The sequence below is a fragment of the Urtica dioica genome, chromosome 12, assembly GCF_054948205.1.
Source record: "Urtica dioica subsp. dioica isolate 48M chromosome 12, U.dioica_male_clone48M_v1_H2, whole genome shotgun sequence".
Classification (NCBI taxonomy): Eukaryota; Viridiplantae; Streptophyta; class Magnoliopsida; order Rosales; family Urticaceae; genus Urtica; species Urtica dioica.
Genome location: NC_142767.1, coordinates 14,720,004 through 14,742,939, shown reverse-complemented (window position 1 = coordinate 14,742,939; position 22,936 = coordinate 14,720,004). Strand labels below are relative to the sequence as shown.

At 36.2% G+C, this 22,936-nt stretch overlaps 2 protein-coding genes across 2 annotated transcripts; one reads left to right on the top strand and one right to left on the bottom strand.

Annotated features, from left to right (window-relative positions):
* Positions 1-591: 591 nt before the first annotated feature.
* On the bottom strand, positions 592-4,546 carry LOC149379418 (proline transporter 2-like). The gene is made up of 7 exons (XM_089602977.1): positions 4,189-4,546; positions 3,575-3,799; positions 3,402-3,496; positions 3,016-3,205; positions 1,815-1,942; positions 1,507-1,722; positions 592-1,268 (listed from the first exon to the last, which is right to left on the bottom strand). Exons 1-7 carry the CDS (start codon positions 4,289-4,291, stop codon positions 891-893), a joined length of 1,335 nt encoding a protein of 444 aa, XP_089459103.1. The 5' UTR covers positions 4,292-4,546; the 3' UTR covers positions 592-890.
* Positions 4,547-21,013: 16,467 nt separating this feature from the next.
* On the top strand, positions 21,014-21,736 carry LOC149379417 (uncharacterized). Its single transcript, XM_089604008.1, has one exon. It carries the CDS (start codon positions 21,014-21,016, stop codon positions 21,734-21,736), a length of 723 nt encoding a protein of 240 aa, XP_089460134.1.
* The last annotated feature ends 1,200 nt before the right edge of the window (positions 21,737-22,936 follow it).

Here is a 22,936-nt window from a genome sequence, read left to right as displayed (position 1 = left end):
AAGCCACTTTGTCAAAATATAGATGGAATTTCAAAAGCAATACAATCAACCCAATTCGATCCAAATCTTCTTCAACTCAATTAGGTAATAATTTAATGAGAGATGAAAACAACAAATAAAAAATACAAACTAATTTATGTCTGTTTTCAAATATGATTTATGCACCAACAAGAGGTCAGGGTAATTAAGAGGCATGTAAATAAATTTGAGGAAAATTTGATGACATATGAAGAAAAAAATAGAAATATGAGAGAAAAATTGTGACAGTTTGAAAGATTTTGGTGCCAAAAAACTGGTTCAAATATTTAGCATTTACGGTGATCACAACTGTTGCTTATCAAAATTATAAACGCCAAGAGCCACCATAATAACTTGCTTTACCGTCATTACTTCTCTATATTTTTATCCCATTACATTTTGTTAACTGAGATTAAATTATTTAAAATATTGTTAACTGATAGTTTTTTTTACGAAAAAATACGGCAATGGATGACAATGCCAATGTAAATTTTTCTTCAACTCCTCAATCGGTTTAGGTTGTTCATAGCCTGGTGTCAAGCTAGGAATTCTTTCTTGTGAAAACAAAGTCACTTTTCACCAGAATTTCAATTTTCTGAGGCATTTCAGCAACTTTTATATAGGAATAAACTACCGATGCAAATAATCATTGATTTATTTTATAACCTTATCGTTAATAACTTAATAATAATAATAATAATAAACATCTATTTTCAATATTGACGCAAGCTGTCTCAGTCATGACAAAGAACTGAGACTTTACTCGTTAGCCATAAAATAAAAAATAAGCAGGCCTAATAAGAAATAATATTGGCAGTGGATCATATAAAGATTCCGAAACAATGGAAAGAGAAGAGAAATAGGGGGACGAATCACATATCAGCAAACACATGGTAAGTCTTGGAGTCGACAGAGATGAGCCTCAAGGCGGAGATGGCGGCGGCGACAGACATGCAGCCGAAGAATAAGACGTTTAGCCAATGCCAGGCCTTCTGGGCGGTCGAGAGCTTGGTCTTCTTGGCCACCATGTACATGTGGTTTGCGAGGATGAAGGTCAGAGGGAACGTGCTTATAGCTCCGGTGAGGCTCATGAAGTCTCCAAGGAACGGCAACAGAGCCGCCACCAGAGTGTTCACCGCCAAATACCCTCCTCTCACCGCCACCCTGAACGACAGGTTCGACATCTTCATCGCGCTCCCTTTTATCTCGAACTTGGTGTCGATGTACTCGTACATCGGGCTCGCAAATATCTATTTCCGTAACACCAAAGCAAAATCAATCACCCAATTCAAACTATTGCCAAAAAATTACGAAAAATGTGCATGTATCTGGTTTCAATAATATATATTTTTTTATATATATATATACAGGGTCAATATTTTGGCTATTATACTGATCAATAAGTTTCAGATGGCTATTTTGTTTGATTTTTAAGATAAAGAACTTCCGTAGTAGGGGTATAGTAGAGACAGGGAAAAGTGTTTTTACATGTAAAGCAATGATAGTTTGAAGGAAAGCGGTGATGTTTGCAGCGGCTTTAACCCAAAGAGGACCGTTGACGCTGTTGAGAAGGTAAGTCTCCGTCGAAGCGCCATAAGCCCAATACCCGATAAAAGTAACCGCCAACATTGGAATTATTCCGGCGGTGAATTGGAAGTATAAACCTTTCATCATGTTACTCACAACCGGTTTCCTCACAGTTGCCTATTCAAAAAAACATGACAATAGAGAAGGAAGTGAATACCAAAAAAAAAAAAAGAAAAAAAAAAAACAGATTTATGAATTTGAAGGCACACTTGTATCTCGGGAAGCATTCCGGTATTGAAAGCGAAAACTAGATTCGCTGCTGCTCCGATAGTGATGAACACTTTGCTTGCGGTTGATGACTCCGGAATTTGATAATCCCTCTCCGGCGCTTTAATTCCTGCAAGTTCATACAAACGGTACAAGGGCCAAGGCTTATTAATCCTCAAAATCAACGGAAACATTAAGTAAATAAATCATAACAAGAACGAAAGCTTGGGACTGGGAATAAAAGTAAACAGTAGTTCCAGAAAAGAAGCAAACGCTGTATCTTTTGAATACAATAATTGAAGACAGTTTCTCAAAGAGGCTGACTCCATATATTTGTTTTTCTAAACATTCTTCTAAAATTATATGTGTATATATATATATATATATATATATATATATATATATCTAGAGATATGTCTGATGCAGTCTTGATTAATTCCATATTAATGCGACAAATACCATAAGAGGGCTTCTTACTAACGCAGCGGTATAAACTTGAGCAATGAACTTCAACGAGTCATGCCCTGAATTCCAGAAAAGATTTGCAGAGTAATACTTAAGGTCAGAAAATCACACAACGAAAGCCGAAACAATAAAAGAAAATCCACAAAACTGAAGACAGTTTCTTAAAGAGCTCCATATTTTTTTTTTAGCATTCTTCTGAAATTATATGGGTCTATATATATAGAGAGAGAGATATGCAAGAACAAGCTATTTTATTGGAAACATTCCTCTATTGAAATCCCTGGGAGCTTATAATAAATGGAATATACAAAATTGTGATCAATCAAATATATATATATAGTTTATCACCAAAACTTCTGGATCAGTTATTCAAAATTTTCTATACAAAAATAAATAAAATAACAATTTTGTTTTGATGCAATCTAGATTAATTCTAGGTTAATGTGACAAAGACCAAAAGAGGGCTTCTTACTAACGCAGTGGTATATAAACTTGAGCAATGAACTTCAACGAGTCATGCCCTGAGTTCCATAAAAGAGTTGCAGAGTGATACTTAAGGTTAGAAAATCACAGCTAAAGCCGAAACAAAAACAGAAAAGCCACAACGCCTAACAACATAACTGTAAATAAAAAACGGCAGAGGAAAGCGAGATGAGAGCTAACGCAAACCACAAGAAGAGAACTAATCAAAAGACGATCTCAGTAATATATTTAAAAAAATGGCTCTGCATCGCTTACCATCTTGAAGGGAAAGACCAAACGCTGCAACGATGTAAAAGAGGCCTAAAACAGTCGAGACTATAAGCCAAAACCTGAGCGCCGACAAGTGAGGTATCGCAATCGCAAAGAGTGCGCACATGAACCCTGTTATTGCTATGCAATACGGAAGCGTCATCACATTCTTCTCACTGAACATCACAAACACAGCCTGTCAAGAAATCAAAACCATTCAAAAAAATCAGTTTCTAGGCAATTTAAAAATAAAAATTAAATTCACGAGGCCCTGGCATTATCGACCGAGAGACTACCCTAGTGGCCCCAATTGTAACGTCCTAAGGGATATCGAACCTTGTTTTATTCACCTTTTTAAGATATCACCAAACATGGTTTTATTAGTCTCTCACCTTTAGAGCAGAACCAGCCAAGATAATGAACCCGGTGTTGATCATGAAAAGGTTGACGTATTGCAGTCCCCAAGTAAGACCATAAGCCTTTTTCCCTGTTGATAAGAAAGAGCCAAATTAGAGGTGATAAACATGAATCCAAAAAGGAATACTTGTTTCATTCTTTGACGTACCGTATACGAATCCGGCGAGATCTCTGTATCTGATGTGCCTTTTACCCCCAATTTCATGGAGCTTGGCGATGAGGGAATTTGCGTAGAGAGAGATAGCCGCGGCTAGGATTAGACCAATTGCGCCGAAGAACCAGCCGAGAGGAACCATGATTGTGGCTGAATATCCCAGAACATAGATACTATTGATACCCGTTGTGAGCACAAACCCAGCTTGAAACCATGAATCTGTTCAAACGCACAAATTGTCCTTTTGTTAAAAATTCATTCATACATATAAAAAAGACCACAACTCGTTTTTATTTCAGTTATCTATTTAGCATCACAATAAGCCACGCCATTCATATATCGTCGTTCTGACTCCTGGATGAAGACGAGGCACTTGGAATATCTACATGGTGCGTTTCATTCAACGGTTTAAATAATTACTGTACGGAATTCCAAGTTCCAACGCAGAGAATGAGAAATAAAATATTATTAGAATGTAAATTTCATAATGATAGATACGTACAAAAGCGGAGTCGGAAACGGAAGACAAATACCCAGAAAACCAAAAAAAAAAAAAAAAAAAAAAAAAAAAAACCAATAATAAATAAAATAAAAATTAAAAAAAATACCTTGGCTAATCTGGTGAGCGGTAACAGGAAGGTCTTCGGGCGCAAGGGTTTCGTCGTGGACTCTTCGGAGACCAGACTCGAGCTCATCGCCATGTTCAGCCATGGCGGTCAACGCGTGTTGCTCTTGGAGACGCAGAAAAAACTCTTCTTCTTCTGTGAGTGAGATTCGACCCAAGAGCAACTCTCGAGCCTCCTCTGTTATATGATTTGTTACAGCCAGTCTTGCTACGCTTCATATACATATATATATAGATGTAGGGTATCGTTGATACACCCAGATATGCGATATTATGGTTGCTAAATTTCAGCAAATTTTGGGTATTTTCTTTTCAAGTCACAAAACCAAAAATTTTGTTGACTTTGACAATAATGCCCGGCTCGAAAAAGAGAAATTTTATGCCAATTGACACGTGACATCATCTATTTTGGAATGATTTCTAAAGTACAGCATCTTTATATAGTTAGAAAGCAGTGCATCTTTTATATTAAAACAACCTTGAGTGCAAGTAATCTATTTTTAAGGTAATCTGCTTAGAATCATTGGACGTAAACCAAATTCATTCGCATTATAAAAAAATAATGGGAATATTAATTTTTTAAGATCGACATTTCTTAATATAGTAACTATTTTAATTTTGTTACAAATAATTAACAAATTAATCATATTTATACATTTAGATTGATATATAGCCAATTTTTACTAAATATTTGATAAATAGCCACAATGATTACGTGACAATAATATGTAAATGAACAGTTTTCAAGTTTGCCTTTCTGATTTCGTAAATAATTTTTAGTAAATATTTGATAAATATTGTCTTATAGTTATTTAACAAATATTTACTAAAAGTTGACTAAATAGCAAATCATACATGTAAATATGACTATATATCTACTGAACCCAATTTTTTAGTAGATAGTATTTTTCAAACGATAAATAATTATTAAAAAAACTTTATAAATGAAACGATAAATATTGGATTTTTGTTTTTTGCTCCCCTATTTCAAGAAGATGAATTTTTTATTTTCGGGTTTCTCTACTCGAAATTTAGTCGCACAAATACTTGGACGTCATTTCTCGTGGTGGGTTGTCCTCGGATGTTTGAATTTATCCATTAACTTTCAAAGATTTTCAAATGAGTCATGGAGTTGCTCTAAATATAGTGTACGCTTGCGTAAAGCTTGTTTAGGCACGATGTGCCATCAATCGATTCTAATATTGAATTACGATTTGAGATCGTATTTTTCATTGTGGAAAGATTTTGATATATGTATTTTTGGGTATTTTACCCAGTTTATAATGAATAACCTCGTGCTTCTTTAGAAAACAAATTTAAAAATAAAAATTTTAGATAAAGACCAAATCAGTAAATAAATTTTGTTTTTAAATATACAACATAAAAAAAAATTATTTACGACCCGAAAAACACTATTTTTATGATAAATATGTTATTTTTACGATTAGTTTTATAAAAACAAGTGCCAAATGCATTTTTCAATATTTTTATATATTTCCATTAAAGGAAAAAAAGGCTTTACTATATCATTTAAGAATATTGTTGTTTTATAAAAACAAGTATCACATGCATTTTTCAATATTTTTTATAAGTTTCCATTAAAGGGAAAAAAAAAGGCTGTACTATATCATTTAAGAATATCGCTGGAAACACGGATTATATTCTATTTTTAAATATAAAGATATGCCATATATTAATTTTGGGCCTCTCCTTTTATTAGTGTTTACTATATATACTATATACATTAACTTTTATAATTAATTTAAATTAATTTTGTAATCTTTATAATTTGCAGACCTTTTTTTTTTTTTTTTACATAAGTTTGCAGACCTTATTTGCACCTTTTTTTTACCAGGCCCATAACAAGACATTACTTTCTTGGGAACATGTGGTGGTAAATAAAGTTCTCAAAACGCTTAGATATTTGTTGGTACATAACTTTCTCCGATTGGCCATGGTGTGCTGAAACTTCAATTTTCCAATCCAAGTCGTCATGTGAGTTCTCATTTCTTCATAATTATAATCAAACTGTTTTTTTTTTTTTTTTTTCTTGGGCCTTTCCTTTCACATTCATTATCTTTCGGCATTACATGTTATCCTCAGAAGAAGAATCTCTTATCTTCTCGCCGACTGCTTTTCCATTGTGATATCTTACTCTGAGTCTTTGACTCTTACGCAACATTTTGGGCCCACATTGCATTCCTATCATCAATTCACTTAAAAACGTTTTAACATATCTTGATCTAATCTCGCCATTAAGGACGCACATTAACCATTCATCTCGACAACGTTTGAAATAAATTTCACGTTTGAAATAAATTTCACCCATAAACCTGTGGTTATAAAAATAAAAATAAAATAAAAACTTCATATGAACGGTGAAAATAAATTCGGCAACTTAAAGTGGAGGAGAATCTTACTGGGATATCTTTATGGGACAATCGTATCTCAATTGATTCATGAGCCACAACAAATAAAACCCTATTGAAGGAGCGTGTTATCTTCCAAGTGGAAAAGGAATCAAAGGTTTGAAAGACAATCATTAATCCTTGATCTTTCTTTTTTCTTTTTCTTTTTTGGGTTCATTCATATATTGATAGCTTTTATTTTTTGCCTTCTTTTATCATTAATTGTTCATGAATTTTTTTTTATGTATTTATGTCATCTATTTTTTTTTAATTACAAAAATCCTGAAGTGTATGAAGACAATGAGGCTGTTAATCCTTAGGGCAGATAAATTCTCTTCAACAAAGCTCAAATCCATTCCTGAGAAGTGGCAGAGGAATTAGATGAGATTGGGATTGGTGGTTGTATTAGAAACTCGATCAGGAAGTTCTTAGCGGATCGAAGAAAAACCTATATATCAGCTCTCCAGGAAGGTTTTCCTTTTGCAAAGAGATATCCAACTCGTTTATAATCTTGTTCAAATGTATTAAAATCCGACTAGGAAAAAAGAAAAAAAATAATATTTCGGATAGGAAAACCCTAACTAACCCGGCCTAGTCTGCCTATGCACAATCGATCCCCTTTACAAAATAAGGCCACGTTTAGGAGTCTAGATGCTTCTTCAAAATTTCAAATTAATCATATAAAAACTCCTAAGTGAGACTTTTTACACTCTTTTTTTTTTTTTTTTTTTTTTTTTTGTGGGAAGACTTTTTACACTCTTATCTCCCTATTTTTCATTCTCCACTACAACACCAATTCATGGTAAATTTTTGCATTTTTTTAGCAACAATTTCTAATTCATATTAACTCCATTTAACAAATTAAAAATTGGTCTTATATCCCGCTACGAAAATAAGAATCTGCTGTAAAATTTCAAATTCGATTAATGGATCCTATTCAAATATTTACCACAAAATTAATCAAACAATTGATATTAATTACTCTTTTAACACCACTTTTTCCAACGCCAAATTTGAGTTTCGCTTCAATTATCTCTATTTTTTAACGAAAGATCAAGAGACTTTATCAATCACATGCTCTATATAATATACTCAAAAGTCAATTTAAGTTACGTGATGCACTGTCCTACCTAAGCAACTACTCTCGTTGAACTCGCGTCCAAGTGAAATCAAAATAATGCCAATCTCAACGACCATTGACCGCTAAAGTGATTTTGACTGCCTACATGGATTGGAGAAAAATAATGAAAGTGACAACGACATATTGAAGAATCAATAGACCTCACAAACAAACACACGCTCGATCCGAATCGATCAATTACTCAAAAGGGCAAGAGAAAGGAAACTAAAAATCTACATCAAAACAAGAGCAAATCTTTGATTATGTGCATTTAGGTTGTGTTTAATTATTCTAAATTATAATGTGCATTTAAGATTTTTATGTTTTGATAGATTGTCCACGGTTCTTTGGTGATCTTTGTGTCCCGAAGATGTTATAGTTATCTTGCGAGTTTATAGTTTGAGTTCTCTGTTAGTATTTTGGCGGTGCAGTCACTCGAACATTCTTCTCCACGGTCGGTGGTCCTCGTTATTTTTTGTTCATCCATTAGTTTGAGAGAATTTCTTGAAAGTGTAATTGAGTTGCTTGAATTTTAATGTGATCTATTTTCCGTTTGTCGAAAGCTCACACACGATGTGCATTCACCGAATCTTAGTCTTGAACCATTGTTGCTTCGAGGTCTTATTGTTCAATTTTAGAAGTCGTATATGTTTATCCTCTTAGGTGATATACTTATTTTTTTCCTAAAAGAAGAGCCTAGAGTTATTATTATGAAAAAAAGAGAAAAAGTCAACAAAAACGGAGAAAATATCTCTCACTTAGGCAGTGACGGACCCAGAATTTGAAGTTGAGGGTGGCCAACGATAAATAGAATGCAATATTATGTTAAATTAATTAAAATAAACATACTAAAAAATGTTTTAATATATATCATTAAATCAAAATAGAAAACCTTTTTGTAATTTTGGAACATGATCCCATGTGCATGACTATCCGTGATAGATTTCAATATTTTTTTTTTTTAAGAATGAATCAGTTGTTAAGTCATCTGTAATATAAAAAAAAAGTAATAAGTGCACAATACCAAAATCTCTTAAATAAAATGTTAAATAAATTTTAAAAGTAGTTTAAATATGAAATAAAAGCTTTATATAGAAACACTAATTGTAATAAAAAAAAAATATCGACATCGCATTACATCTCCAAGCACTTAATCTAATGTAAATTTGAATAAAACAAAATAATATTAAAGCCACAGCTAATACATAGTATTTGCACAATTATTCTTGGCAAATACATTGCCTAAGTCGCACACTTTCTCAATGGTATCAGTTTCTCTAGTAACGACATTTACTCAACAACAAACAAAAAAGAAATAATAAAGAAGTGGTTTGTGATCGTCTTCAAAGACGACTCGCTGCAACTTCAAATACTCCAATCAGGCCAACTAAGTCTTCCACTCCGAAAAAAATCCTCTTTGGTCATAGAACTTGTAGAATTGGACTTGCACACATTGACTTCGGAGTGTTGTGGTCGCGAACAATAGCTCATATTGCCACTCGATTTTCACGCTATGTCACATCAGAATTGAAAGTTAAACCAACTTGATGGGGAGCTCCAAATCTTCGTATGAATCAAAGCGTATATGAACAATGTTGGAATGTGGATAATAAATTTTATTTATTATCATGGGAATGGCTGATTTGTGGCAACAAGTTGAGTGGGTTCCACTCATCGGAATTGAATAATTCCAAATGATACGGATTCCTCGTAACGAGGGCTATAAAATCGAATATTTATTTGCCAAAATCGGACCTAAGATGAATGAGAAATTGATGCTCAAAGTAGGCTAAAGAAACACAATTGTTGTTGTGTTGTTGTTGTGTTGTGGAAGTGAAAACCAAGAGTCCCACATTGGTTGGGGATGTGTGTTGTGGTAGTGTTTATATACTATCCTCTCTCTTTAGTGGTCAAGCAAGTGCAAGAGAGGAGAGTGTGGGTGGGTTATCTCTTAACCCCTCACGCGCGCCGCCGCCGCCGAGCCGAGCCGGGAATTGTCTCGGGCTTTCTTTTTACTACAAATTTCACTTCTTATTAATTTAATTCCTCATGATGCGCGTTATGGTTGGGAATTAAAACCGTGCATCAATGCTGTTGGAAGATTAACGTCGTGCGTTAATGGCCTCATTAGGAGCGAACGTTGGCTTGTAACCGAGCGTTAATGGCCTCATTAGGAGCATTAAACCTGGGCGTTTTGATGGGTGATTCAAATTCGCTGCCTTGGCCTATATAAGAGGTCCTAAGCTCTCATTCAGTCGCACTTGATTCCAGATTTTCCCCACTGTTCCCGATTCTCTCTTGCTCCCAGAAAATTTTCTTTGTCTTGGTGATAGTATTCTCGCAGGTTCTAGTTCGCCGAGAGAGTCAAGTGGTTGGTGCTCACCTTGCCTCTGACGTCGTTGTATCCTGGGAGGCTTTCGCTCACGATTTCCAGCACCTGTGGGAGAGCGATAAAAAGCTTCAAGGAAACCGTCCAACGGGCCTCGACTTTTCCGACCTGTTTTTTGTTTTCCGGTTCTTAATATAAAGGTGTAACCGGGTTTTGTAATCTATTTACATGTACTTTTCCATGCATGCAATTTATCTTTTATTTACGTCAATATTACTATAATATTGCTAACAAACAATACCTTGTGTTACTTCTTTGGCACGCCATAGTCGTTTGCAGGTTTGGAATGAGGTACTGAGCTCAAGCACCTCCTCTTACTATCCTTGATCAGTAACATGAATATAAAAATCACACTTTAATCAATCCTTTAAACATGAACCCAATAGGCACACAACGTGTTTCCATGTCGTTCACGCTCTCACTAGTTATGTACCATTTGATTTGGAACGAGGGAAAGAGGATGGATGGATTAAACTATAATAATTAATTCATTTTGTGTTGTTTCTTAGAGAGGATGGAAAACAAATGGAATGGATTAGGAGTGATTGATTTTCCATGCCCCACTAAAGTTTATTACTTCCAATTTGGATGATTGAAAAAGATGTAAATAAAAAATTTGAATAAATTATAAATATAATGTTTATTAATATAATTACCATGGAAAGACTAAAGACAATAGTAATATGGAGCTTTAATACATTAAACATCAATCACTAATCTCTATTTTTAATGAAAAAATTGTACAAAGTACTCATTTGAAACTTAGTGATTAGTAAAATAGTCAAAGTTTTAACTTTTCAACAAAATAGCTAAATTTACATTTTCAAACTTTTTTTTACAGCCAAGATTAAATTTTTGACGATTATTATAAGCAATTTATTACTTTCGAAAAAATTACTCTTGGGGCAAAAAAAAAATTTGAAACCAGATTACTGTACATTTTTGCTATTTCACTAAATTAAGACAAACTTCAACTATTTTGTAAATTCATAATTTTAAATTGACTATTTAGATACATCACATATTTTTTTAATATGGAGCAAAATACACCGATCAAAGAGAGGGAATTTAATCTCTCCTTACAATACACCAATCAATTTTAAAAAAAAATATCATCCGTCCTTTTCATTTCTCTTCCATCGTACTTAATTCATCTACCCATTCTTTCTTACTAATCAAAGTGATGCAAAGTAAATATGAGTTTTAATAGAAAATCTTAATCTTTAATTTTTAAATATATCGTGATCAAAATTAATTTTATTAGTAGTAGTTAGTTATTCGTAGTATTAATATATATGCTATATATATAATATTCTCTACTTATATACAAGGTAATATATATATATATATATATATATATATATATATATATATATATTCTATTGATAGTAGTTAAGTATTAGTATTTTCTATGTAGAAATAGATACTATAGTTATATAGCATATTCTCTACGTGATAATATATATCACTACTATATCATAGTATTAGTTATATTCTATATATAGTATTACCTACGTAATTTTTAATATCCTTTCTATATATAATTTAGAAATAATATATAATATTAGTTATAATATATATGTATTTGAATTCTTACATTATATATATAATTAAATAGGTTTATTTAGTATTATATACGTATTAAAGTATTAAATATTTTATTCTATTTAGTTTTCGAAGTCTTGTAGTAGGGATTAAGGTTTTATTATAAATAGGCTTTTAATCCTCCTTGTAATGTGAATTTAAAATGAATGAAAAATCGATCTTTTTTATTAGGAGCTTTTTTCTGTTTTTCCTATAATCCGAGTCTACATCACAAAGCCTAACTCTCCACTCTAAAAATCACGCAAAGAAGATCTACATATTATATAGCCAATAATAATAAATAAAATAAAATGAAAACAAAATTAGCCTCAGTTTCAGTTATACTGATGTACAACTTGAATATTAGAATACTAGTGAACTCTCCTTTCCCCAGAATCACGGGTAAGCTTAAAATTAATAACTGATTTGAGGTCATACACCATGTTACGTAACATCTGTTTAAAATTTGAGTAAACTCTTATAAATGATTCATAAAATTTGTACTTCTCATATTTTTTTTTTTAAATTAATAATGCCATCTTGAAACAAATGTAGACTTTTTCATTGAAAAGTTGTAGGAATAAATAACGAAGAATTTTTTGGTAATAAAGATTAAAAGCATATTATTTTGTGTTAGTGGGGGACTTTATGAGAATGACTAAACTTTCTCAAATTTACTTGGCATCGCTTGTCCAGCTAATACTTTCAATAGAAAAAAAAATGAATTAAACTCAATATGTTAAACATTATTTCTAAAATTTTCATCATTGATTTGAGGGTTTGCTAATATTATGATCATCTCCAACATCCAACTCAGACTAGAATAGAAATATAGTGTGCTTATGAAACACATTTAAGTGTAATGGATTATGATAGGAAGAAGACAACACACTTAATAAAGTTTCATAAAAACAAGGAACTTGTGGAATATAAGCTTGTTCTGCAGATCGAGGTACTCGTCAATTGATGCTCATTGTATTGCTCAATCTTCATAAACAACAAACTATTTTTTTTCCTCTTCCCGGTGAGAGAATATCACGATTATTAACAAATATTAATATTTTTTTATTTTTTATTTATTTAAAATTTATCAAAGATTGATTATATGACAAAACTTAAATTTTCATATGACTGTATATATAAAGAGCCCATTTTTTTAAAAATAGACATAGGCCCGGCCCAAAGGAAGGGGGAGGGGGGGAGTGAGTGGGGTAACGACCCAAGGCCCCCTCCCAAGAGAGGCCATTTTCAGATTTTGAGTTATTACTTTATTAAAAAAAAATTAATGACCTTAGCTCTGGATAAGAGAAAGCAAAGCAACATTAGCATGTTTCTCTCAGCAACAAAAGGCCCATTAATAGGTTAAAGCAAGGTTTTAAATGTCGTTTTCGTTGCCGTTTAGAGCATCCTGATTTACGGAAAATCGTCATGTCAATGGAAAACCGAACGGAAAAAAATGTGGAAAAGCACAAATGAAATACCGTTTTCAAATGTCATTTTCGATGAAAAACCGACGTGCCGATGGAAAACCGAATGGAATAATGTTGCAAAATAAACTAATACACATATTTGTAAATATAGTCCAAATTTAAAAAAATTTGAAATCATATATATATGAAACATAGATGTTTCAATAATAATAATAATACATCATAAAAGATTTATATATATATATATATATATATATATATTTATATATTTTACTGACACACGGTGTTAGTGGTTGAGCTCCATAAATAACATTAATAACAAAATATTATCGAGAATTAACAAATAACAAAACCTTGAAATAGCTCAAATGGTGGTTCGAATAACATGTTATTATATATGTTTTTTGAGACAGATAAAAACTTGCGATTAGGCTGAACAAAGACAAATCAAAGATAAAAAAAATTATTATAAAACATCTTTTTTATAACATGTTCAAGTACCTTTTTCATAAAAAGGTATTTCCTTTCTTTCAATCATAAAAAAATGTACCTTTTTTTATCATTTTCTAAACGCAACATATTCAAATAATAAAAAGATCAGAAATGATTTTTGTCCCGATTCACGAGTGGGGAACGATCCACTCGTGAGTTGACACGTGGCAACTAACTGCCACGTGTCAACTCACGAGTGGATCGTTCCCACTCGTGAATCGGGACCAATAGCATCACGCTAAAAAGATTTATATATATGTTTTATTGTCACACACACACTGACACACGGGAGCTCACTGCCACAGCCATTGTTTAAATATATATATTTCAACCTCTCTCTCTCTGTGGCATTGTTTAAACATATATTTCAACCTCTCTCTCTCTCTCTCTCTCTCTCTCTCTCTCTCTCTCTCTCTCTCTCTCTCTCTCTCTCCTCCTTCATCTTCTTCTTCCTTCTCCTACTTCTTCACCACCATTTTTGCAGACTTAAATGTCTGGCTAAACGGATCTTTGGAGAAACCCGAAAATCTCCAGATCCGCGTTGTTTCGTTCGATTTTCCTCGAATATCGACGACTTTTATCAAGTTTTACTCTTTAATGGTAGTGAAAACGACCGGTCGTCGTTTGACGAAACGACTTGTCGACGATAAATAAACAATTCCTAGGCAATGGTAGACCTAGGAATTGAAGTTGAGGGTGGCCGACGATAAATAGAATGTAATATTATATTAAATTAATTAAAATAAACATATTTAAAAATGTTTTAATACATATCATTAAATAAAGATAGAGAACCTTTTGTAATATTGGAACATGACCCTATGTGCATGACTATCCGTAATATATTTCAATATTTTTTTAAAGAATGAATCACTCGGATATAATAATAGACTCCTCAAAGAGATTCTCTCGACCAGAGAAAGACTACCAAGAGTGGAAGATGGAAGACGACAACTTAGACATAACCGAACTGACTCAGCAGACCAACATGTTGGGAATGGATGACGACGACAAAGATTGGGAGCTGCAGACAGAGTCCGCAACTTCATTCGCTGATGAAGGAATCCTTGAGAGGCTAGTTCCGAAGAAGCCAATCCGAGGTCAAGCTCTGGGAGCCCTTCTAGAGGGGTTGTGGGGCTTGGCTAAACGTTGGAAGCTGAGGATTCTAGAGACCAATGATCAAGGAATCACGTTCCAATTATGGTGCAAAAAGAAAGAGGAAAGCCAATATATAACAACTAGAGACCCATGGTGCTTCGCTCAGGGAATCGTCCTTGCGAGAAGCTAGCCGGCGTCGGGAGACTGGAGACAAGAGAATATGGAGGAACTGAACTTGTGGGTACGAGCAGTAGGCCTCCCACCATATATAATAACGCTCAAGAATGCGATGAAAATAGCAACTACAATCGGAAAAATCACAGAGCTCAAACTTGATAAACCAAAGGAAGTAATGTTCAATAATTACTTCCGATTCAGAGCCATCATTCCTCTGAAAGGGAAATTGAGTCCAAGCCGCTTTATTCCGAGCGGTGGAAGAAAGTTATGGATAGAATTTCAATACGAACGCCTCCCGCCGATTTGATTCAACTATGGGGCCTTGTCACATGAAAAATGTAATTGCCAAGAGTAGCCACTTACGATTCAGAGAGAGGATGGAATGAGGGTAAGAGCAATCGGCGGCTGGTTAAAAACCAACAAGAAAAGATCTGGCAAGCTTCTTTCTCTGGCCCGATCAGTGACAACCAACAACGAAACAAATTCAGAGAACATGGCCGGAGGCGAAACGTCGATGGCGAGCGGCGAGAAGATCTGTGGCATGGAAACGTGTGCGCCTTCATTGGTTGCAAGTCCCGAGACGAACAATCATGGAGACATGAATACCACGCCACCCAAAGCATGGGAAAATGGGAAATGTCACGCAGAAACGAAGCCACTGGCACAATCGCGTTCAACATCTCGAGATTCCCATGATTTAGGGAATCCATCGCAATTAATTCCCCAGAAATCCCCAAATAATAATAGCGACACAGATTTAATATTAAAAAAGCCCAACTAGGCCCAAAACCCACTCAAAATCCACTCATATGAAGATCTCATTAAATCCCATCTTCTCAAATGGGCCTACTTTGGACAGCCCACAAGATCAGAACCAGGACTCTGTTTGGAATATTGTCCACTAGAAGATGATGATTAGTAAATACGATAAGAAGTGACTTTATTAACATCATATGAATATTGGGTTGAGGTATGATAACATTTAGAATCAATAACAATTATCATCCATAGTCTCCGTATCAAACTGAATATCATGCTGGGCATCCGAAATCGGGCGGTGAACTAAAACTTGATCGATGATTGATATGCGCCTGGAAAGCCTTATCTAAATTCATATATGTGGAACATGAGTGAGGGTTGATCACTCAGTGAGAGCATTATACACTTGCAAAAGGTGTACGACCTGGACAGACTTTGGTTTGGATAGATGTGTCGTTTAAGGACCGTTACGATGCACTAGTCGAGGCCGTTTATGATGGTCACAATGACGTTTGCTCTAATATCTTGAAGTAATCATGGACTTCTAGATCATGTTACCGGCTTCTTTGACTCACCACGTTAAAGGCTAGTTAGACGCTGATCAAATAGGTGTCTTGGGAAGTCGGGACATGATTGTAGAAGAAAGTGTTTTACAGATATGGAATCCAGCATTCCTGAAAAATGGTTAATGTTCTCTCACTTAAGGGTTGATTTCAGAACCGATTGATTGTGTACACTTCCGAAGTTAGCTTACGTTCGGCTAAATCTTTCGGTGGAGAAACAACGATGCTTAGGGTTTATATGACGAGAAAGATATAACGGAACAAATTGACCTATCTCGATACGGGCAGAACCTGGAGGATCATGATCACGTACTGACTAAATCAGTGGACACTCTTTACGATGAGTAAATATAATCCTAGTATCAAAGTTGGGTTCAGTCATGGATTACACGGTGGAGTATTGTAAGGGACTAGACAATTCGATTAGAAAAGAAAAAGGAATATTTTGTTTTTTCATCAAGATTGTTAAGCTTCTACTACTAGGTCCATCATCCCCGATTCGGCTTCGATACATGCGGATAAGAACGTTAATATAATAGTATGTTTTATTATTATAATTTCACTTGCTGTAATAGTGATTGACATAATTAAATTCAAAAAAGGGTATATTGGGAATTAAAAAAATATTTATTGTAAAGCTGTTTATTTATTGATGGATCAAGTAAATAAACTTTATATTTATTGTTGGACAAGTAAATATGTGTTAAATGGGTTTAAATTTATTGGGCCTTAAAAAAGCAAAATTTTGGGCTTCCCTACTAGGGTAGGCGATTTTTAACTGTCTGGTGCAAACCAGTATTTTTCTATTTTTCTGTTCCTAAATTATAAGAGAATAAATAGGAGATATGATTGTCTTATATTCTCTCCTAATATTTAGGCTAAATATAAGGATTATATTTAGGAGAATATATTTTCCTAAATTTTATCAACAGCAAATATTTTATACTGTTGTATAAAATAAAATCCAAGATATTGATTTGGCGGATGAGAGAAAAAACAGGATTCACTTGTTGATGTGCAATGGCTGAGATTTAATCCACTAGTGTGTGAACATAATAAAAGAAAATAATATCTTTTAGAATATTCTGGAATATTCTATAAAGATAGATTTTAAACTGCTATAAATAAAGGGCTAATGAGAAGCAAAGTTTAACCTAATAAACTGATAAAATCAGCCAGCTTGCTCTCCCTTGTGGCCGTGCCTTCTTTGCTTCTTTCTTCCCTCGGAATTGCTTCAATTCCATTCTTAGAAATAAGAGAGAATATAACGAAGCTCACTCTTTTATCTTATCTTCCTCAGAGATTACATTTCGGAAGACTTTGGTGTCATCACATCGAGTCCTTGAAGGAGGAGTTCCAGATCTGATCGTGTGGAGGCTTCTACGTTCAAGACGAAAACGGATTGTGAAAGCTTTCAGTTCGAGAGCCAAAAACTGTGAGTTTTCTTAAACTCGTCTTTTATCTGATATGGTTACTTGATGAAGTTTCTTATGTTTAATTAATTAAGTAATCTAGATCTTGTTTAATAACCATGTTAATAATTAACTATTTTAGTGTATTTATTATTATCCGTATTTAATTGGTTATTTAAGGTGCAATAATCCCCAACAGACTCTACAAACCTGGGCCAAATCTCCACCATCGCTCGTGCGATGAAAAATTCTCTCGCAAAACAAAACAAAGTCGCTCGCCAATCCAGCGCAAGTTCCATTTTGGGGAAAGTAGCGGCCAACTCCAAGAAGGTATAGACGCAGAGAGCTGGCCGGAAGTCGTCTATCAAGTACCTGGCTAGTCAGTGAAGAAACAGAAACATCAAATATCTACACCGAAAACCTCCAATGGAGTGCCCGAGAACTAGGCGGAGGAGGAACATTCAAAATCTTGGGAATCAAGTCTTTGGCAATGGATTTTGCAGGTCACACTGATGATCTCATAGCCTCCGCAAACATGAGAGCGGCACCGGACTTCATCTTTCTCTCTGAAACGAAGGCGACCAAGTCTCAGATAGAAAGACTGAAGTTCACTATGGGTTACGACAACGAGTTTATGGTATAAATGAGGGGACTGAGTGGAGGCCTCTCGCTTCTTTGGAAGGACACCAGCAATATCCAAGTTCTAGGCTTCTCGAGAAGCCATATTGATGCTAGAATAGTAGAGGAAGACAGTAAAAACTGGCGATTCATCGGCTTCTACGGGAATCCAGACATTACTCTTAGATGTCAATCTTGGGAACTTCTTCGAAGGCTAAGCGCTCAGAGCTCGGAACCGCTTCTAATCGGGGGTGACTTTAAATAGCTGTTGCACGCCCACGAAAAGCTCGACGGGGGAGACCGGCCACCATGGCAGATCGAGGAGTTCCGACAAGCAGTCAATGACTGTGAATTCCAAGATCTTGACTTTAATGGCACGAAATTCACGTGGCAATGGAAGACAAAGGAGGGACTGATTCTAGAAAGATTGAACCGCTGCCTTGCTAACCCAGAATGGACGAATGAGTGGCTACTCGCCAGAGTCACTCACTTACCGCTTCGGGTATCAGACCCCCGTCCTCTTCTCTTTGACTTAGATAGAGGCCAATGAGAGGACAATAAGCATCAGGGTAGGAGGACAGGCTTCCTCTTTGACGAAGCTTGGAGTGACGAACCAGAATGCGGTCTAATTGTGGAAGAAGCATGGAGAAAAGACTGCAACATTCCGATATCAGCCCGTTTAGATCAATGTCAACACCGACTGCCAAAGTGGGGGCGGGTAAGATTGGCGGACCTCTGAGATTAGATTCATAAACAAACAGCAATCCTTGAAAGGTTCACTGACGATACTTGGGGAGGGGGGCACAATAGAGCAACTAAGATCGAAGGAACGTCAACTTGACGCCTTGATGAAGAAAGAAGAACGCTATTGGAGGCAGCGAAGCAGGGCGCTCTGGCTCCAATAAGGTGATTGAAACCTAAAATATTTCCACCGGAAAGCGACACAACGGAAGAAAAAGAACACCATTAAAAGGTTGTTCGATGAAGTCGGGCATTGGAAATCGGACACCAACGGGATGACTAAAATCATAACGGACTACTTCAAGGACATTTTCACGTCTACGGGAGCACCAACGGAAAGATGCGAAGACATTCTGGATTGCATTAGCCCGAAAATCACTGAAGAGAATAATGAAGAACTGCTCCGACCCTTCACGGTAACAGAAGTGAAAGATGCCATTTTCACATGGAACCGCTAAAAGTCCTAGGAAAAGACGGATTTCCAGCCTTATTCTTCTAGAAATATTAGGCGACGGTGGGAGGAGAGGTCACCGAGACTTGTCTAAGGATTCTAAACTCGGACTACAAATTCACGAGCTCAACGACACCATCATAGTACTGATTCCTAAAGTGAAGAACCCGAAGACTATAAAAGACTTCCGGCCAATCAGCTTGTGCAGCGTGCTCTACGAAATCGTCTCGAAATACCTCACCACAAGAGTTAAAGGTGCGATGGCTTTTATCATTTCTCCCAACCAAAATGCGTTCATTAGAGGAAGGCAAATCAGTGACAATATCGTGGTGGGTTTTGAAGAGATCCACACGATGAAAAGGAACTTGTACGGGAATGGTGAACATGCAGCCCTTAAGCTCGACATGATCAATGCATTCGACCGAGTAGAATGGAACTTTATTGAAGCAGTGATGAGACGATTCGGCTTCGTGGAGCTATGGATAGCTAAAATCATGAAATGCATCAACTAGGTTAGATTTACCTTCTCGCTGAATGGGCAGCTCGTCGAGATGGTCAAGCCTCAATGCGGACTCCGACAAGGGGACCCGCTCTCACTCTTCCTCTTCCTCTTTTGTTCGGAAGGGCTTACGGATATTCTAAATAAAATGGAAGAGGGGGGACGGCTCGAAGGAATCAGATTTGGGGACCCGGGCATAAGAGTTTCACACTTGCTATTTGCCGATGATTGTATGCTTTTCCTTAAGGCCAGCGAGGAGAACTTTTTCACTATGAAGAATTGTCTCTCCGAATACGAAAGAACGTCGAGCCAAAAGGAGAATTACGACAAGTCCACTATCACCTTCGGATCACAAATCGAAGAAGAGAGGCAACACGAACTCGCGGGAATCTCGGCCTCCCAACCTTTTCTAGCCGACAGAAAAATGAGCTTTTCACCTTCGTTCTAGACAAAGTGTGGAGTAAAATAAGGAGCTAGAAATGTGGCATCTTCTCGCAAGCCGGAAATGAGGTCCTCTTAAATGCGATTGTGCAAGCAATCCCAAGTCATGCAATGAGTTGCTTCCGACTTCCAAAAGGCTTAATCGACAAAATCCACAAGATTATGAACGCCTTTTGGTGGGGAAGTACCAACGAGAAAAGGAAAACTCATTGGGCTAAATGAGAGAAGCTATGAGACCACAAGACTAAAGGTGGGCTCGGCTTCCTACACCTTGAAGACTTTAATCAAGTCTTCCTAGCCAAGAAAGCTTGGAACATCATCCGCCAACCATATAGCCTAGTAAACCAAGTTCTCAAGGTGAGTTACTTTCCCTTCCAATTTTCTGGAGGCTAACGAGGGGACTAGTTGCTCTCAAATCTGGAAAGGGATCTTGTGGGACGGGGAGCTTATTGAAAAACGATCTAGATGGTGACGAAGATGGCGAACAGGTTGACATAGTACATGACCGGTGGATACCGAGACCTAGGCTATTCAAGTTGATCGAGCTGCCGCCACTGCCATGTGACATGAGTATCGCCGAGCTGAAACTCCACTCCGAGAACTAGAACGAAAAACTTATCAAGAACATGTTCACTCCGCAGGACGCCGAGCAAATTCTCTCGATCCCTTGCTGCAGAATCCAAACAGAAGATAAGTTGACGTGGCACTTCACCAACAACGATGAATATAGCATGAAAAGTGGCTACCGAATGGCTCGCGATTGGAGACAGGAAGCTAGTGGATCGGAAGCCAGCAACAGCGATTCTTGGTGGCGATTTCTTTGGAGCTCTAGACTTCCGCCGAAGATCAAGATGTTTGTGTGGAAGCTGTGTAACCATTGGCTCCCCACAAACTCTAACCTTCGAGCTCGGAAAGTCACGATCACCGATGAATGCTACAGGTGTGGGAAGGAGAGGGAAACATGCTATCACGCTATTTGGGGATGCCGAGAAGCTAAGAAACTATGGAAAGCCGCGGCTATAGTCAATGGCCTCATACCTGAGGAGACTAAAGACATTGTGGGTGGCCTCGCTAGACTAGCCAATATAATGAGAAAGGAAGAACTGGAATGGCTGCTTGCGTTAGCATGGCAGGCCTGGAATGCCCGCAACGAGTGGGTTATGCAAGGGCGACATAGACCAGTATGCATGATGGTGGACTGGACAGATCACTACTTCAACGAATTTGTTTCTTCCCCGAATCAATCAAAGCAAACCAACAGAGAAAATGCTCAGGGGCCGGGAACCTGGCAACCACCAATCCAAGGAGTTGTCGCGGTGACGGTGGATGCCGCGATCAGCCAAGAGTAGAGGAAATATGGCTCGGGTTATGTCCTCAGAGACCACAATGGTCGCCTCATTGCTGCTGGAATCTCAACAATGAATCAGAGACTTAACCCCCCAGAGGCCGAAGCAAGAGCCATCATTCACGGGCTAAGGACAACAACAACCCTCCAGGTGCGCAAGGTCAAAGTGTTGGTGGATCGAGCGCGCATCGGACACGAACGATCGCTCCGATGCGACTCGTTTGAGATGATTCCACCATATAACCATATTAATGCGGAAAAATAATTAATTACGTTGATCATAAGCTAATTAAATTATGGTTATAATTAACAAGATCTAGTTATGTTTAATTAATTGAATTCACGAGAGCATATTTATCAAGCAACCGATTTGAGCGAAAAACGAATACTTACATTGATTTTCGGTTCACGAACTGAAAGCTTTCACAATCCGTCTTCGTCTTGAACGTACAAGCTTTCACACGATCAATAAGGAATTCCTCCTTCAAGGACTCGATGTGATGACACCTTAGTCTTCCGAAACGTAATCTCTGAGACGAATAAGAAAGATGAGTGGACACAGTCTTTATCTCACTAGATCACGAAACTAGGTGTTTCGAGATCTCTCTCTTATTTTACTAAGAATGGAAACGAATTTCCGAGGGGAGGGAGAGAAAATTTCGCACGGCCAAGGGAGGGCCACGAAATTATTAGGTTAAAATCCTTTTTATAGTAGTAAAAAGGAGATATTCATGGAATCTTCCAGAATATTTTATTTCCTTTTATTGTGTTCACATTGGTGGATTAAATATAGGTCATTGGATCTCAACAAGTGAATCCTACTTTTTCTCTCATCCATCAGATCAAAATCTATGGGATATTATTCTCTATTTAAATAGAGAATATTTTATTTAGTGAGATAATAAAGGGGAATATATTATTTCCCTTTAAATATATTCTCATATATTCTCCTAAATACTTTCCTATAAATAACGAGAAAATATAGGACAATATCTTATATTATTCTCTCTCATTTATTTAAGGAACTAAAGAGAAAATATTGGTAAATACCAATATTATAAAAATTGAATTATAGGCACACGGCCAAGGGGGGATTTGCGCAAACCCTAGTGCCAAAATTCCCAAATTCGATTTTCATATTTTGTGTAAGGCCCAATTGCTTAAAACCCAATTAATTATTTATTTACTTGGTCCAACAATAAAC